At 39.5% G+C, this 14764-nt stretch overlaps 1 protein-coding gene across 3 annotated transcripts in view; it reads right to left on the minus strand.

The window, feature by feature from the left end:
- Positions 1–348: 348 nt before the first annotated feature.
- Positions 349–14764, minus strand: part of DNAJC13 (DnaJ heat shock protein family (Hsp40) member C13) — a 163847-nt gene continuing 149431 nt past the window's right edge. For 2 of the 3 annotated variants that reach the window (XM_005201940.5, NM_001113745.3), the window contains 4 exons: positions 14328–14468; positions 12594–12737; positions 6673–6772; positions 349–1214 (listed from right to left, as the gene is read on the minus strand). In XM_005201940.5, coding sequence (XP_005201997.2) covers positions 1108–1214; positions 6673–6772; positions 12594–12737; positions 14328–14468 — 492 coding nt within the window. In that variant the 3' untranslated portion in view covers positions 349–1107. Of the gene's footprint in view, positions 1215–2110; positions 2219–6672; positions 6773–12593; positions 12738–14327; positions 14469–14764 lie in introns of those variants that run through there. The other variant, XM_059890073.1, reaches the window with a different exon arrangement.

The following is a 14764-nucleotide window of genomic DNA, read 5'->3' on the forward strand; positions in this document are numbered from 1 at the left end:
CACCTAAGATGACCTGAATGCTGAAATCTTTATTTGAAACCTCCTCTCCCTCTTTAAATCTCTCCTCTTAAAAATATTGTAATTAATGTGTCACACACATTAAACTATTTATTAACAGCTTGACCCCTCCTTGAATACTGTGTGAAAAATAAATGAGATGCTGTGCCTGGAAATATAGATGTGCTGAAATATTAATGAAGGGATTTAGGAATGATCAGGTATGTCAATGTAGCTATCTGTATGATATATTGGAAATGTGAGGCAAAGTTTGTGTTTACTACCACTACTAAATCTATCTTAGAAATAAAAATGTAAGGTCTTTAAAGGGAAAAATTAAACTAGAATGGATATCATTAACAAAGCAGTCAATTCCCTTTATTTTTAAAATTTTATGTACACATATGAATGATCTGTATAATGTACATTCAATATAGAAAGCTTTATATATTTGATATTGTATAGAACATTTCACAATTACACTAATCTCTTACATAACATCTTGACATCTGTTTTTAAATTTTTTTGCACAAGCTCCTTTTTCATTCAATTTGGTAAAGCCAGTTATATATATCAACGAGTACTGTGAGCTCTGAGGAGGTTAAATGATTGAGGAGAGGGTACCAGTGAACAGGTGCAAGGACAGAACCTAAAAGTGTTCAACGATGGGCGAACAGCCAGGCAGACTTGAGGCAGGAGAGGGGGATGCCCTTCTGGGGGCTCAGTGACTTTGATTTCCCAACCTCTGTAGACTGCAGTTCAACCCACAGTCACACTAATTCGAAAAAACATTATAAAAACTAGGAAGAAAGCTTTGTCTTTTTGATTCACAGTCTTGTAAACAGATATAAAGGAACAAAATGTGCTTACATACATCAAGAAAAAAAATTCTTGTGTACCCACTTAGGTTGATCCACAGAGTGCTTTCTTACAACGTGATACAATTAGAATCACTGACTTTTTTCCTAAATAAAAATATATTTATAGAAAAAGGAATAACACTGTCATGAATCCAGGAGAAAGGCAGTTAAGAGTTTTCTTCAATGGATCAGCTGGAGGAATGTGGACAGGGCACTGGCCTTTCAGCGTTTATTGTCTCTCATGAAAGTTTCACGTCTGATAGCCAAGGTCACCTGCCTCATGGTCTACAGGAGGCGGCAAGTTGGACATGACTGATGAGGATGTCCCTGCAGTAAGGTAGCCAGCAACTCCAGGTCCTGCAAGAGAAAAAAAGGAAAACCTTCTAAAGAGCAGTCATGTGAGAACACCGACCTTTATGAAAATGTGAGAACCAGGTCAAGCATCCCATCACAAGGACCTGATGCAGTCTTTTAGGATTATCTAAGCATACAACAAAACCTTAACAAACACCTGCAACACCATTTTCATGGTTTGCCTTTACTATATGACAAAGGTAAAAATCATTTCAAAATTTATGCTAGACAGTAACACTGGTGAGGAAACATGGAAAAATTTTCCCTTCTCACATCTGGAAAGTTCATTTAAAAAAAAATCCTGGGCACTGAAAGATATAGCTAATGTCAAATGAGGAAAAAAAAAATGGGAAAGAAACTCTGTACTCGAGTTAGCCCATTCAAAAGTCAGACTTGATGAAATTCACAACAAAAACACTTCCATCTATACTTAAGTTAAACATATTTTCATTTGGTGCACAAAAATGCTACTGTAACAAATAACACCAAATGAACAAGGGTCTCTGAGAAAGATAAGGCAAACTCTGGACACCTAGTCATAGGTCAAAACATGAATGCTATGGAAAAGGTATTAGTATTTTCGTTTTATATGTCTTGACTCTTAAGTCTCTAGTGCACAAAAATGCCATTATCCCAGCATTTATTAAGATGTGTCCTATGAGCATATAGCCTTCTAGTTTAACTTAAAACACTGCAGGGACATTTAATTACACCTCAGAATCATTGCACAACTGTACAAAGTATTTGTAAAAGACTCTGTACTATAGCATAATACTACATATTGAGCAATATTTTTAGCTGAAATCATAGGAAACAAAGCAAACGGCTAGGGAACATTGAAGGGTTAGGACTAGAAAGGCAGAGGAAGTGGCATGCATTTAGCAAAATGGTTCTCTACCTGCTTCAGAGAGCTACACAGAAGTTAGCAAGCTGCCTGGTGGAGCGGATCTAAAGTCCGCTCCTGAGGTGAAGGGGGCTGCTGCCAGTGAGAAGGGAAGGAGAGACACCTGAGGGGAAAAAAGAAATATAAGCAGCAAGGGAAGTTGTAAGGAAGTGCAAACAGCAGAGCAGGCTGAAAGGCTAAGGTCTAATAGGGACTGAAGTAGGACAAAAGGGAACAATATAGATTTATCTTTTTTTTTTTTTAACCTCTTGAGCATTTGTACTGAGGATTTGAAGAAAGCAGACACTGTAGCATGTGGTTACACGCAGCCAGAGACAACTCAGCCTGCATGAACTGCCACATGCCACCTGGAATGCCCAGGCACCTGGAACTTTGAACTTAGAAAACTTAAGGATTTTCTGTTTTTTAAGGAATGGTGGGCTTACATCTATCAACCCCTGCTGTCAATTAATCAGGACACCAGGCCTTACATAGACTGCTCAGGAGAGACAGTAGGGAGGACAGGAGACACACCCCCTTGACAGGCAGAGACACATCCCACTGACAGGCAGTTCAGAGCTACAGTGCCACACCATTATATTACTTCCTGCCAACGTTCCACTCTGGACCCTAGGCAGCAGCAAGATTGCTAGGGAATAAACCCTTAAGAATAATCCCCTGAACACTCCAGATTGGTATAGTCCCTGAGCACTTCTGATTGTGGGCTCAACTTTGTTCACATCAAACGAATTGATTTTGAGACCAAATCATGAGTGCTAAATATAGAAAACGGACTAAGGATATAGTTCTCAGACTACATGCTGAGGCACTCTGGGGCAAATTCCGGGACACCACTGAATATTTTAAATCTGGAGACACAGTGACATCTGTTGGATACCATATGACTACTCTCAAGTTGTTTGAATGTAACTACTTAATAAAATTAATTACTATTTCTTTTGGTCTAGGGATAAAGAAAAAAAATCACTAAGCTATGAAGGCACTGTGAACTGAGAAAGTTTGGGAACCTCTGGGCTAAAATATAAACTGTGAACGATGGACCCTGAAGGATTATCCAGGGGAGATCAAATTCTAGTGCCACCATTTGCCTCTTTAGGAAAGACAGGTCAATTCCTGATATTTTTTTAAATGAAGTCTGAGATGCTCTCTCCCTCACATCTCTGGCCTCTTCCAGACATGTCTGGTTTCTAGGGGCAGGAAGCTACAGGCTGCTAGGATGGGGCAGTGTTTTCTCCAGAGACTTGTGGGAGCAAAGAGTAGGGTCTAGTAGGGTCTGCCAGAAATGGGGTGCATGGCACACGTGTAAGGCTGCTGGAGTTAAGAGGGAAGAGAAAAGATAAAAATCAACAAAGAATCCCACAGACGGAATTGGCTACCACAATGGAGTAGTGAAAGGAGTGTGGGCTTTGGTGAAAATGAACATGGGATTTTCAGTGGGGAAAATTAAAAAAAAAAGAAAAAGGAAGCCCTGCCTCAGCAGCAGTGCCCTACTATAAACTGACACTGACCTTAGGAAATCTTTCCTAACATGGCTCCCACTGTGTAGTCTTGGACACATATAAAGACAAAAACAAAAGGTAATAAAAAACCCAACTGTGCAAAGATCTAATGAACTAGTCTGATGAGAGGCCCAAGAAACACTCCCTCTCTCCCTTTGACGACCTTAGGAAGCCAAGTTAACTATTCTACCTGCCTCTAATTAAGTAGAATAATTAAGCGTACAGTACAAAGTTCTTCATCTCCAATCCCAGCTCCTAAATCATCTTCGCCTTGGCCTGTTTCTCTTCCTTTCCCTGTTTTTTCTTTCTCTATTGATTTTCTAGGTGAGGAAATTTGAGGATTTTCACTGCTGAAATGCTTGTCAGCACCAAGCTCTTCTAGAACCTAAGAAATGGTTAAGTAACACAGGGCCCTGGACAGTGAGCAGATACAGCTAATCCACACCACAGGAAAAGTTCCACTGAGGCACTTTTGATGAACATTTATCACAAGACATAACAATATGCCAAGCTAGGGAGTTAGTCTCATCTCAATTTATTAACACTGAGTAATCTGGCCTAGAATATTTTAATTTTCATTCCAAACTCTGAGCATGTGACTGAATGACATTTTCTCAGCAGCCACGAAGAAAATCATAAATGTATTTTTGGTCATTCCAATCTTATTTTGAAATAGTAATTAACTTTATCTCCATCTCCTAAATAAGTCCACATATCAGAAGAAAGGGCTGGCGATGACTTCTGTTCTCATGGTACCTTATTTTATTTGCAAACTGATTAGAGAGGGGCTTGGTACAATCTGAATCTTCTCAAGACTGAAGGCAGGATGGAATAAATTTAAAATTCCAATTCAATACAACATTGTGTACACTCCATGGAGTTTCACATAATGAGATCTGATCATTATTAGAAGTACTTGCCCCTTTTATCAAACAGTGACATGCAACACATCAACAGAAAAGTTCAAACACAAAAAAGAATCGGTAACCCGAGCAATAAATACACATCAGTTCAACCGGCAGTACTTTCACAACAAAAGAACATACCAACTTGATGATGCACTATGAAATGGACAGTTTGGGGGCCAACACAGCTCAGGACTAGTCCAGATTGTCCTATGTTGACTGATGTGACTGCAGGCTTCAGCAATGACCTTCACAATCGACACAGTAACCTGAGGCCCTTTCCAGGGTGGGATTTATACCACCCTCCACTTTGATGGCTTTATTAGAATTTCTGCCCCTTGAGCTGGACCAAGGATGTGAAAAAATTCACAAACCCAAGCCTTTCTCTTCTGCTAAACTTCACTCTCTACAGCTCATCAAAGGTGCTTCTCACAACTCAATCAGAAGCCACCACAAGGATCCCAGTAAAAAGAAAGACAAGACAGAAATCTATTTAATCCCTGAACTTTTTCTATAATATTAGGAAATGAGGGTGGGGCTGAGGACCCAAATCATTTTGAAAGAAACTCTAGGTCTCTAAAGATAAATCCCTCTCTCTTGTGTATTTTAACCACAGACCACTTGACCCACAGCTGTTAGTACATCAAGGACCACCTGCAGTCTTTTATTCCATCCAGTAAGGTCAATGGATGTGAAGGTCACTCAAGGACAAAAGAATTAGATGATGCCTTCCTAGGGACGCTTATAACCTACATATCTCCCTATTCTTCAAGGTCATATTTTAAGTAAGCTTACTCTGAGCTAGAAAAAAATAAGGCAGATTTCTTAATCATACAATTCTTACATACAAAAAAGGTGGTATTGTGTAAACTTTCTGGGCAGAATTTAAAGAGGTAAAGTTCTTGGGGTGTCTATGAGAACATACTCCTACTTAGAAGCTACAGCTTGAAAGATCTGGAAGAGACTAAGACTGTATTCTAGGTATCTCTCTCCATAGCCAACATAGGGCAGGTGATGGGAAAGTGAGAAGGGAGACCTATGGCCTCTACTCTTATGTACACACATGCACAGCACCACATGTTTGTAAACTCTACAGCTCTGATTATAAATTTTAGTGGATTAATATTGAAGAGGTCACAGTGAGAAAAAAGCAGTAATGTCACAATCAATCCTAAAATTAAAACCATGCAAACTTTCTCCAAAGTCCCTATTTTGGATTAGTCAAGATTTAGTCTTCAGGATTTATAAATTTCTATACTAGCGATAAGGATAATTAAAATAGTCACACTGGTATGAGAAATATTGGGTAGTAATTTTTTCTCTTAATTTACCTACATCATCTCTGGTTAGAGGAGGTTGTAGGGCTGACATTTTAAAAAATACACTATAATTTCAGGCAATGGCAAGAACCACTTAATATTCCTAAGGTTAATTTCAAACTAAAAACTTTAATACCAAAGACTATATTTCATTTTTCAGCATTTAGTAGTTTAATGCTATGACCTTCTTTTTAAACAGAAGCCAATATGAAAATGAGTATTTCAGAATTATTATGTTAAAATAAGTGTGCCAAATGGACAAATATCTGGAGTTTCTTTTGACGCCCAGGCAGCAAAATATCCTTTCCTTTATGGCACCCATATATTTCCTCCCATGAGAATACAAGCCTTAAATATTTAATAAAATTACAGATTAGTCACTGGTAACTTAGAAGAAAAAATATTTGACATGTGAGTGTGCATAGTTGGAACTTCAATCTATTAATCTGACAGAATGGAATAATGCTATCATGTTTCTGATACTGATAATTCTGAGTAAATACTTCTCCACTCTTTATGTACATGTTCAAGATAAACATTTTAATACAGCCATACCCAAAATATAAAGTATGACATCCTGGATTAACTGGGTTAAAAACTGATCAGAGTCCGCTTTGTACTCAGCATACATTCAACACCACAATAGTCCGTATGTTGTCTGGGCTAGAATCAGGGGTCCACTGCACGTCCATGACATCTCCAAGATGGGTAGTTATAATAGGAATCTAGGAAAACTCTCTAAATGCTGTTTTCAGTCTAGACAGGGCAAAAGGAAGGTCCATATGGCTACTGCCATATGTCTTAGGAAAGAGAATTGGGTGTGCTTTGGTTTACCTGTGAGGTATCCTGCTGTTTGTGACTCAGAAATAAACAAATCATGTTTCTGATCTTTGAAGGCACTCCAGACTGAAGAACGAGACAGGATTTCATTCACCTAGGGAAGTAAAACAAACTCTTTGAACATAAACCAACTGGATGTTGGTAGATTAGATTAAAAAGAAAAAGCAAACTTCCAAGACAAACCAAAGAGGCCAACTCAGGAAAGGTTCAAAGATGAACCGAGACATTCATCACACACTCTACACCAGGCACATCTCATTAAACCAGACCCAAAGAAATGCCTAAATCAGTCCTCCCTCTAGACTTGAACTCAACTATTCAGACTTATTGGTTTGCATGTAATTTGGGCAGTAAGATATTCATGTGATAGTAACAACTGGCTGACTGTGGTGTGGGCTCATGAAGTATTTCTGAGGAAGCGATTTGGGGACAAAATATTGCAAAATTCAAGCTAAAACTTAAAGCACTCTTTCAAACTATGGATGTGATCTGTTAGAAGGAATCAGTGAACTAAAATAGCCAGGACTGGGTGAATTTAATTCATATGACCATTATATCTACTACTGTGGGCAAGAATCCCCTAGAAGAAATCCTCAGAGTCAACAAAGAGTCTGAAATGCAGTACTTGGGTGAAATTTCAACAACAGAATCTGATCCTGGTTCGTTTCCAAGGCAAAAATATTTAACATCACAGTAATCTAAGTCTATGTTCCAACTGCTGATGCCACAGAAGCTGAAACTTAGTGGTTCTACGAAGACCCAGAATACTTCCTAGAACTACTAACAACACCCCCAAAAAACGTCGTTTTCATCATAAGGGATTGGAATGCAAAAGTAGGAAGTCAAGAGATACCTGGAATAACAGGCAAGTTTGGCCTTGGGGTACAAAATGAAGTAGGGCAAAGGCTAACAGTTTTGTCAAGAGAACATGCTGGCACACCAAACATGCCTTTCCAATAACCCAAGAGATGACTCTACACATGGACATCACTAGATGGTCAATACCAAAATCAGGATGATTATGTTCTTTGCAACCAAGGATGGAGATACTCTATACAGTCAGTCAAAACAAGACCTAGAAGCCACTGTGGTTCAAAGTATCAGTTACTTATTGCAAAATTCAGGCTGAAATTGAGGAAAACCACTAGGCATTCAGGATGCCTAAAGAACTATGAATGGAAGTTCATAACATTGTACAGGAGGCAGTGACCAAAACCATCCCAAAGAAAAAGAAATCCAAGAAGGCAAAATGGTTTTTGGATGAAGCTTCACAAGTCGCTGAAGAAAGGAGAGAAGTGAAAGGCAAAGGAGGAAGGGAAAGATATGCAAACTGAATGCAGAGTTCCAGAGAACAGCAACAAGAGATAAGAAGGCCTTCTTCAATGAACAGTGCAAAGAAATAGAGGGGAAAAAATAGAATGGGAAAGACTAGAGATCTCTTCAAGAAAACTGGAGATATCAAGGGAATATTTCATGCAAGGACGGGCACAATAAAGGACAAAAACAGTAAGGATTTAACAGAAGCAGAAGAGATTAAGAAGAGGTGGCAAGAATACATAGGAGAACTATACAAAAAAAGGTTTTGATGACCCGTATAACCACGATGGTGTGGTCACTCACCTAGAGCCAGACATCCAGGAGCATGAAGTCAAGTGGGCCTTAGGAAGCATTACTATGAACAAAGCTAATGGAGGTGACTGAACTCCAGCTGAGTTATTTAAAATCCTAAAGGTTGATGCTGTTTTAAAGTGTTTTAAAGTGCTGAACTCAGTATGTCTGCAAATTTGGAAAACTCAGCCATGGCCACAGGGATGGAAAAGATCAGTTTTCATTCTAATCCCAAAGAAGGGCAATGCCAAAGAATGTTCACACTACTGTACAACTGTGCTCATTTCACATGCTAGCAAGGTAATGCTCAAAATCCTTCACGCTAGAATTCAGCAGTATGTGAACCAAGAATTTCCAGATATACAAGCTGGGTTTAGAAAAGGCAGAGGTATCAGAGATCAATTTGCCAACATCCATTGGATCATAGAAAAAGCAAGAGAATTCCAAAAAATTCACTTCTGCTTCACTGACTACATGAAAGTCTTTTGACTATGTAGATCAAACTGTATAGATCAAACAAACTGGGAAATGCTTAGATGGGAGTACCAGATCACCATTCCTGCCTCCTGAGAAACCTGTACAGGGGTCAAGAAGCAAGAGTTAGAACCAGACATGGAACAACTGACTGGTTCCAAACTGGGAAAGGAGTATGTCAAGTCTGGATATTGTCACCCTGCTTATTTAACTTATATGGAAAGTACATCATGTGAAATGCCAGGCTGGATGAATCACAAGCTGGAATCAAGATTGTTGGGAGAAATATCAACAACCTCAGATATGCAGATGATACCACTCTAATGGCAGAAAACAAAGAGGAACTAAAGAGCCTCTCACTGCAGATGGTGATTACAGATATGAAATTAAAAGACACTTGCTCCTTGAAAGAAAAACTATGATAAACCTAGACAGCATATTAAAAAGTGGGGACATTACTTTGCTGATAAAGGTCCATCCAGTCAAAGGTATGGTTTTTCCAGTAGTCACATATGGATGTTAGAGTTGGATCATGAAGAAGGCAGAGCGCTAAAAAATTGATGCTTTTGAACTGTGGTGCCAGAGAAGATTCTGGAGAGTTGCTTGGACACAGGGAGATCAAACTAGTCAATCTTAAAGGAAATTAACCCTGAATATTCATTAGAAGGACTGATACTGAAGCTCCAATACTTTCGCCACCTGATGTAAAGAGCCAACTTACTGGAAAAGACTCTGATGCTGGGAAAGACTGAGGGCAGGAGAAGAAGGGGTGGGGGGGAACAAAGGATGAGACGGTTGGATAGCATCACTGACTCAATGGACATGAGTTTGAGCAAACGCCAGGAAATAGTGCAGGACAGAGAAACACGGTGTGCTGCAGCCCATGCGCCTGCAGAGTCGGACACGACTTAGTGACTGAACAAAAATGAACAATCTAGAAAGTAACAGTATATCACATATAAAATGCGCAGTATAAATGACTTGTGTGTAAATGCATACTAAGAGGCAAGACGTTTCTTTCTGGGCAAAAGATTTAAGAAAAAAAAAACAACTTAAGAAATTTCAATGTAGAAGGTATCTTTAAACACATATCAAGGTTCAGATCAAATATTTATGGAGCACTCAAATCATGGGTTCCACAGTGGACACAAAGATGAGAAAGACATTCTCTGTCCCTGAAGTGCCTACAGTCTAGGAAAGGAGATAGATGGTGCCAGATAATACAATGGGAAGCATTAAAGTAGAGATACACATGGGGACCATGAGAGTCCAAAAGACTCTTTCTCCCAACCATGGAGCGAAGCAGTGGTGAAAGTGATTTGTTGTGAATGTGCTGGAGTTTCTACTTTGGAAATTATTGTAATTCTTTCCTTCCCTTGTGAGTGGAAGGTGGTTATCAAGAGTTGCTCCGTTAACTCTCATCAACAGAAATCCAGTGGCAAGTTGAGGGGAGCATGATTGGGGGCACGTGGTACACAGGAATGCCTTTGCTTGGCATTCAGAACACCCACAGGCAAGTTTAATAAACATATAGTTAATGACTGCAATAGCACATGCCATCTCTCTTCTTTATTTTCACCCCAAACAGCTCAAATGATAAGTCTGCTAGAAGAGAAAATGGCATAAAAAATGCTTCTTTAGTTGGAACATACAAACACAGTGGATTCACTAAAGGAAAGCTTTAAGTCAGTTTAAATCTACAGAAGACCATTAGTAAATAGAAATAGTCCAAATACCTATGAACAGATAAATGGGTAAACATGGCATATACATACAATGGAACATTATTCAGCCTTAAAAAGGAAGCAAGTGTTGAAACACACTGTAACACAGTTGTACCCTGAAAACATGCTAAGAGACAGAAGCCAGACACAGGTCACATACTGCATGATTCCACTTATGTGAAATGTCCAGAATTCCTAGAAAATAAGAGTGGTGACTGCCAGAAGCTGAGGGAAAGAAGAAATGGGAAATAACTACTTAATAACTATTTTTGGGAACTAGGCAGGTGGTGGTTATAAAATTTTTTTTTATTTTTGGCTGTGCTCATATTCACTGCTGCACGTGGGCTTTCTCTAGTTGTAGAACAGTGGCTGCTCTCTAGTTGTGGTGTGCAGGCTTCTCACTGCAGTGGCTTCCCCGGTGTACAGGTTTCACCTTGTGCTCTAGGGTGCGGGGGTCTCAGTAGTTGTGGCACACGGGGTTAGTTGTCCCAAGCCATGTGGGATTCTCCACATGTGGCATCAGGGATCAAAGCTGCAACCCCCGCATTGGCAGGTGGATTTTTAACCATTGGACCACCAAGGAAGCCCCACAACATTGTTAATGTACTGAGTATCAGTGAATTTTTCAGTTTAAAAGGGTTAATTTTACGTTATATGAATTTCGCTTCATTTAAAAAAAAAAAAAAGAGCATTACTAAATGGACTATATAATAATATTGAATGAGGAACTCCTCAGAAACAATATTAAGAATAAAACCAATGAGGAAAATGAAATTACTGAACTGGTTTGAACTAGGCGTGCTCATGCAGCTGAAACAATTGTAGAGTGGAGTGTTACTCTCTCAGCTATGTCTGACTCTTTGCCACGCCATGGACTGTAGTCCCCCAGGCTCATAAGTTCATGGAATTCTCCAGGCAAGAATACTAGAGTGGGTAGCCATTCCCTTCTCCAGGGGATCTTCCTGACCCAGGAACTGAAACTGGGTCTCCTGAATTGCAGGTGGATTCTTCACTGTCTGAGCCACCAGGGAAGCCCAGCTGATACACCTTAATACACACCTAATTGATGCTTTTGAACTGTGGTGTTAGAGAAGACTCTTGAAAGTCCCTTGGACTGCAAGGAGATCCAACCAGTCCATTCTGAAGGAGATTAGCCCTGGGATTTCTTTGGAAGGAATGATGCTAAAGCTGAAACTCCAGTACTTTGGCCACCTCATGCAAAGAGTTGACTCATTGGAAAAGACTCTGATGCTGGGAGGGATTGGGGGCAGGAGGAGAAGGGGACGCCAGAGGATGAGATGGCTGGATGGCATCACTGACTCGATGGACGCGAGTCTGAGTGAACTCCGGGAGTTGGTGATGGACAGGGAGGCCTGGCGTGCTGTGATTCATGCGGTCGCAAAGAGTTGGACACGACTGAGCGACTGAACTGAACTGAAGTTACAACAAAAGAGACTTTGCTGGGCTAATAGCCAACACTTTGTAAGTGCTAATGAAGGAGATGAAACTAAAATGATATTCTGTATCTTTTTAAAGATATTAGGGTAGAGTCAGTGAAACTGGTTATCACTATTTCACAAGAACTTCTAGAATTGAAAGTTAATCTTAATCAGCACTAAATGCTCAACATTCTTCTATGCTTAAGAATGTGCAACACGCTATCACTATCCAGAGAAAGAATCCCCCTGGTGACTATCTGTTGTTGTTTAGTTGCTAAGTTGTGTCAGACTCTTTTGCAACCCCATGGACTGTAGCCTGCCAGGATCCTCTGTCCAAGGGATTTCCCAAATAGGAATATTGAAGTGGGGTGCCATTTCGTTCTCCAGGGGATCTTCCTGACCCAGGGAGCAAACCCACATCTCCTGCACCGGCAGAAGGATTCTTTACCACTGAGCTACCAGGGAAGCCCCATTTGAGTATATGGTTTGTGTTTATGAGGCAGGTATGCTAGTCCATTTGTGATCTTGGGATCTGCTCCAGTTATGGTCAACAAACACACCTTTAAGTAGAACCTGAGCTGAAGCGCATGGATCACCAATGGTCAAGACCCCTGGTTTTGAAAATGTCTTGTAGTAATTAACAGATCAAGTTACCTCTGTGCAGACTCACCTGTTCTCCATGCTGCAGGCTTCGAGTCATTGCCTTGAGAGCTTTAACAATCTGAGCCTTTGTGGCTGCTGGGCTGTCCAGATTTTCAAGGCCAATGCCTTCAAGTAATTTTAAAAGGTATGGGACCAAATCTACTTTCAGGGCCTAGAAGAAAATATTAAGTATATATGTGTGTGTATGTATGTGTGCATATACACACACATATGCTTTAGAAAAAAATGTAAGCCATCCACTGAGGAAATAATTTCACTCCCAGGACCCTACCTGGAAGAGGACACTCCACTTTATTTTAATTCCAGAGACAGAATTTGGGGGTAGACGTGGGCATCTAATGATAGGGACATTTTTATTTAATGAGATCTTATTCTCTTTCATCAACTATTCAAATGTTATATGCTGATTATTTTACTTAATCCTCCCCAAATCAAATGATGAAGGCACAATTATTATCGATGGAAAAATCAACACATGAAGGCCTTGGCAGTCAGAGCTAGGTGGCAATGGACTCTGTATCTAGACCTATGAAGCACAGAACCTGAGCTTATAGCCAGTATATTGGTCTGCCTCTTCTAATGACATATATTGATGTGAAACAAAAAAACAATATTAATTTTTTTCACATTCTCTTAAAACATCAACCTTTACAGTCCCCATACATTTTCTATCGGCCTAATAAAAGCTAAGTAATACTCTGGTACCACACAATTTTCAATGCCCACTCTGAAATTCAAAAAGAAGAGGTGACAAAGCAACTAACATTTAGTAAGTGTTCCTCTTTTTATAGATATTGTTCTCAGAACAACATTGTGAGAAGCCATAGCTTTATTTTACAGACAAGGAATCTGAGTACTGCTAAGGCTAAATAACATGCCTGAGCTCACAGAGCCATCAAGTGGCAGAACTAGCTCATGTTCTTTCTAATACAACAACCCACCTAGTCAGTTTTAAGTCTGAACCTCAGAGCATCTAATTATCTCCTTGAAATGTACCCAGTACTTCTAACTTGCGTGAATGAGGAACAGGGATGGAAGTAGGGGTGGGTGGAGAGAGATGCTCTGAGAGGAAAAAGGGCTGGAAAATAGGAGAGCCAGATAATAAAGATGTAGGGCCTTGTATTTGGGTTAAGGATGTCAGATGTAACTTTGTCATCTGGCAGATAATGGGAAACCACTGAAGAATTTTTAAGTGCAAAATAACTTATAAAGAGTTCTATTTTAGAAGGATCGCTTTTTCAATGATTTTTAAATTGACTGTATGGTTTTTGTTCCCTTGATGTCTGCTACTACTTTACATTGGAATCCACCAAGTCTTCTTTTCATTAGTTTTCTTTTATATTCTCCTCGAAAAGGACTATAAAAGTCTTGGCGTGCTTTTCAAATGTGACTTAAGAAACAAAGGAATATAAACAAAAATGAATCTTTCAAAAAGGATAAACCAAATTTTACAAAGCTAAGGATAAATGTTTAGTAAACAATCAAAATTTAAAATTCAAACATCACAAAAGTACTTTGACACTGTTAAGATTTTTGGTAGCTGGCCTACCTTTTCTGTGTGTATATATACATGTTTCATCCGGTATGTGTGTGTGTATATAAAATATAAAATTGTACATGCACCAGCTCACAAGTTACCTCTCTGCCAAGTCAGGGAAGCCAAAATCAGTGCTAAATAAGTGAAAATCTATTTGTTTGGTATGTTGCCGTCCCTAAAATAGGAATCTAGAAAGTTACTTACCTGTGCTACTAATTCACTCTGCTCCTTCTGAAACATTCTATTAATTGCCTCACAGGCTAGGCCAATGGTATCCGGTCGTTTTTTCATTCCATTGATCAGTGGGCCAATGGTCTCCAAAGATGCCATGGTTCGAACACAGAGCTAAGAAAAGAGAAGGTTACTTGTAGAAAGCAATAATTTAAGTAACACAGTAAATACCACAATAATATATGAAAAACCTACATTCAGTTCAAGTTTTGTTTGGCCATGCTGTGAGGCATGTGGGATCTTAGTTTCCCAACCAGGGATCAAACCCACACATCCTGCAGTGGAAGTGTGGAGCTTTAACCACTGGACTGCCAGGGAAGTCCCATCAGTTCAAGTTTAACAATGAACTGAGTCAAATTCAGTCTCCTATTAATCATATCATTTAAACCAGTTTAAGAACCGTTATAATA

This window comes from Bos taurus, chromosome 1 (assembly GCF_002263795.3).
Source record: "Bos taurus isolate L1 Dominette 01449 registration number 42190680 breed Hereford chromosome 1, ARS-UCD2.0, whole genome shotgun sequence".
Taxonomy (NCBI): Eukaryota; Metazoa; Chordata; class Mammalia; order Artiodactyla; family Bovidae; genus Bos; species Bos taurus.